The following is a 2,779-nucleotide window of genomic DNA, read 5'->3' on the forward strand; positions in this document are numbered from 1 at the left end:
CTCTGTCGCCCAGGCTGGAGTGCAGTGGCACAATCTTGGCTCACTGCAACCTCCGCCTCCCAGGCTGAAGTGATTCTCCTGCCTCAGCCTCCTGAGTAGCTGGGATTACAGGCATGCGCCGTCACGCCCAGCTGATTTTTGTATTTTTAGTGGAGACAGGGTTTTACCATGTTGGCCAGGCTGTTCTTGAACTCCTGACCTCAAGTGATTCACCCATTTCAGCCTCCCAAAGGGCTGGGATTACAGGCATGAGCCACTGTGCCCAGCCTTGCATAAGTCTTTCTACATCTTTAATTTTTTTGTAGAGATGGGGTCTCCCTATGTTGCTCAGGCTGCTCTGAAACTCCTGGCCTCATGCAGTCCTCCCACCTCGGCCTCCCAAAGTGATGGGATTATAGGCATGAGCCACTGCACCTGGCCAAAAGGCTAAATTTTCCACCAAGCTAACATTCCTGAGCTTTTGGTGCCAAAAGAACTTCTTTTTTAGTGAGGTATTTTTTCATGTTTGTACTCTAGATTTAGATCAGAGATTAGATTTTAAAATGAAATAACAAAATATACAGCAATAACTGACAGAAAAATATTTTGCAGAGAAAAAGATGGGGAGGAAAAGCCTCTCATTTAGGAAAACCTATTAAGTGTTATGGGGCCGGGCATGGTGGCTCACGCCTGTAATCCCAGCACTTTCGGAGGCCGAGGCGGGTGGATCACCTGAGGCTAGGAGTTCGAGACCAGCCTGGCCAACATGGCAAAACCCTCTTTCTACTTAAATACAAAAAATTAGCCTGGCATGGTGGCAGGTGCCTGTAATCCCAGCTACTCGGGAGGCTGAGGCAGGAGAATCTCTTGAACCCGGGAGGCGGAGGGTGCAGAGAGTTGAGATCATGCCATTGCACTCCAGCCTGGGCAACAGAGAGAGAGTCCTCAAAAAAAAAAAAAAAAAAAGGTGTTATGGGATGTTCAAGTAAGGCAACCAACCATCCTGGTTTGCGCGAGACTGTTCTGGTTTTAGCACTGAAAGTTCCGTATCCTGAGAAACCCCTCAGTCCCAAGCAAACCCAGATGGTTGGTCATCAAAATCCAAGTCCAAGGGCCTTTACACTCTAGAAAAGCATTACTACAGGAAAAAAAAAAACAAAAAAACTTGCACTCTGTGCCAATTAAAATCTTTGCGAAGCAGCTGTGCATGTGCAGATCTGCTCAGAACTCTTCTTCCATGGGGAAGCTGGACTGTTTGGATATTGTTGGGCATTTTCCTGAGTCTTTAAAAGTGCTTGTTTGCTGAGTTTTGAATTTCACGTGTTTTGTTCCTCACAGAGTGACTGAGTCATCCAGGCCCTGTCATCTTACCAGAACGGAGCCTTGAAGGCTCTGCCCAGCCTCCTGTGGCCCCTTCACCATCCCACCCACATCCTCCCACATCAAGCTTTCTCGTCCTTTGCAGTGCAGCCCACTGTTCCCAAAGAGGGTGAGAGTAGGAGTCATGACATTTCTCCCCATCTTTGACTCATCCCTCTGCTCCCAGGTGGCAGACAATCTAGAAGTGTTGGCTCAAGGAGCTAGTTTTGTTGTTAATATTAAAATAGCTAGTAGTTGGCTAGGTGCAGTGGTTCATGCCTGTAATCCCAGCACTTTGGAAGGCCAAGGAGGGATCATTTGAGGTCAGGAGTTCAGGACAATCCTGGCCAACATGGTGAAACCCTATCTCTACTAAAAATACAAAAATAGCCAGGTGTGGTGGCGGACGTCTGTAGTCCCAGCTACTCGGGAGGCTGAGGCAGGAGAATCACTTGAACCTGGGAGGCCGAGGTTGCAGTGAGCTGAGATCATGCCACTCCATTCCAGCCTGGGTGATGGAATGAGACCCTATCTCAAAAAAACAGAATACAATATAATAGCTAGTAGTTATTGGGCACTTACCATGTGCCAGGCACTGTGTTAAGCCCTTAACAGGCACTGTGTTGTTATACCCCTATCAGGTATTACATACAATTTATAGAGCAGGGAACTGAGAACTTTAAAAGTCAAGTCACTTGCCCAAGGTCAAGAGCTAGGAAGCTCGGAGTGTAAACCCAGGCTGCCTGACACTCAGGTTTAACTCTGCTATCTGCCTGCTCTATTTCATGTTTTTCATGTGAGACTTCAGTGAAGGGACGGCAGGAATGGGGAAAGATAGAGGAATAAGGCAGCTCAAAACCCAAGCCACCTGAAAGGTCACATGAAGTGCATTTAATAACTATGTGTGATCCTCCTCTTCCATTGTTTAACCCCCGCCTGGGCTCAAGTAAAAAGTACCTGTCACTGGGTCTTCAGCCACACCAACCCACGGTGCAAAATATCTGGAGTAAAAGTCAAACGACCGGCTCTGCCCACCAGGCTCTCCTTTAAGGGTAAGAATAAGCCCTTTCACCTTCCCTGTGTTTTCAACTTGCAGCAGATTCTCCGTGTTCACTTTCAGGTTCTCCAGAAATGACCTGGTTCATAAATGAGACGGATTAGGACAAACCCATTTCACAGCCCACTCACCACACAGATTCTGTAAAACAGGCCAGGGTGCAGCTTGCTCAAACAGCTCAGCAGGAAAGCAGGGAAGAACAAGTGGGAATGTCTTCCTACTGGGGAAAGAAACGCTCTGGCGGCGTAAATCATGGTTTGACTGGACACAGCACAGCCAGACCAAGGCAGAGCTATAAATCTGGGCACTCAGCCCTCCCCAAAGTGCTGATACGACCAAAAATCTTACCTGTTGTAAGTGTCACTGAGGCGGAGGAGGAGCTTT

At 47.8% G+C, this 2,779-nt stretch overlaps 1 protein-coding gene across 1 annotated transcript in view; it reads right to left on the reverse strand.

The window, feature by feature from the left end:
• PBLD (phenazine biosynthesis-like protein domain containing) overlaps positions 1–2,779 on the reverse strand; it is a 56,244-nt gene that overhangs the window by 3,732 nt on the left and 49,733 nt on the right. The window contains exons 8-9 of the mRNA XM_011994106.1: positions 2,744–2,778; positions 2,296–2,474 (exon numbers count right to left, since the gene is read on the reverse strand). Of these exons, the coding sequence (XP_011849496.1) occupies positions 2,296–2,474; positions 2,744–2,778 (214 nt within the window). The remainder of the gene's footprint in view (positions 1–2,295; positions 2,475–2,743; position 2,779) is intronic.

Source organism: Mandrillus leucophaeus, unplaced genomic scaffold, assembly GCF_000951045.1.
Source record: "Mandrillus leucophaeus isolate KB7577 unplaced genomic scaffold, Mleu.le_1.0 Scaffold441, whole genome shotgun sequence".
Lineage (NCBI taxonomy): Eukaryota > Metazoa > Chordata > Mammalia > Primates > Cercopithecidae > Mandrillus > Mandrillus leucophaeus.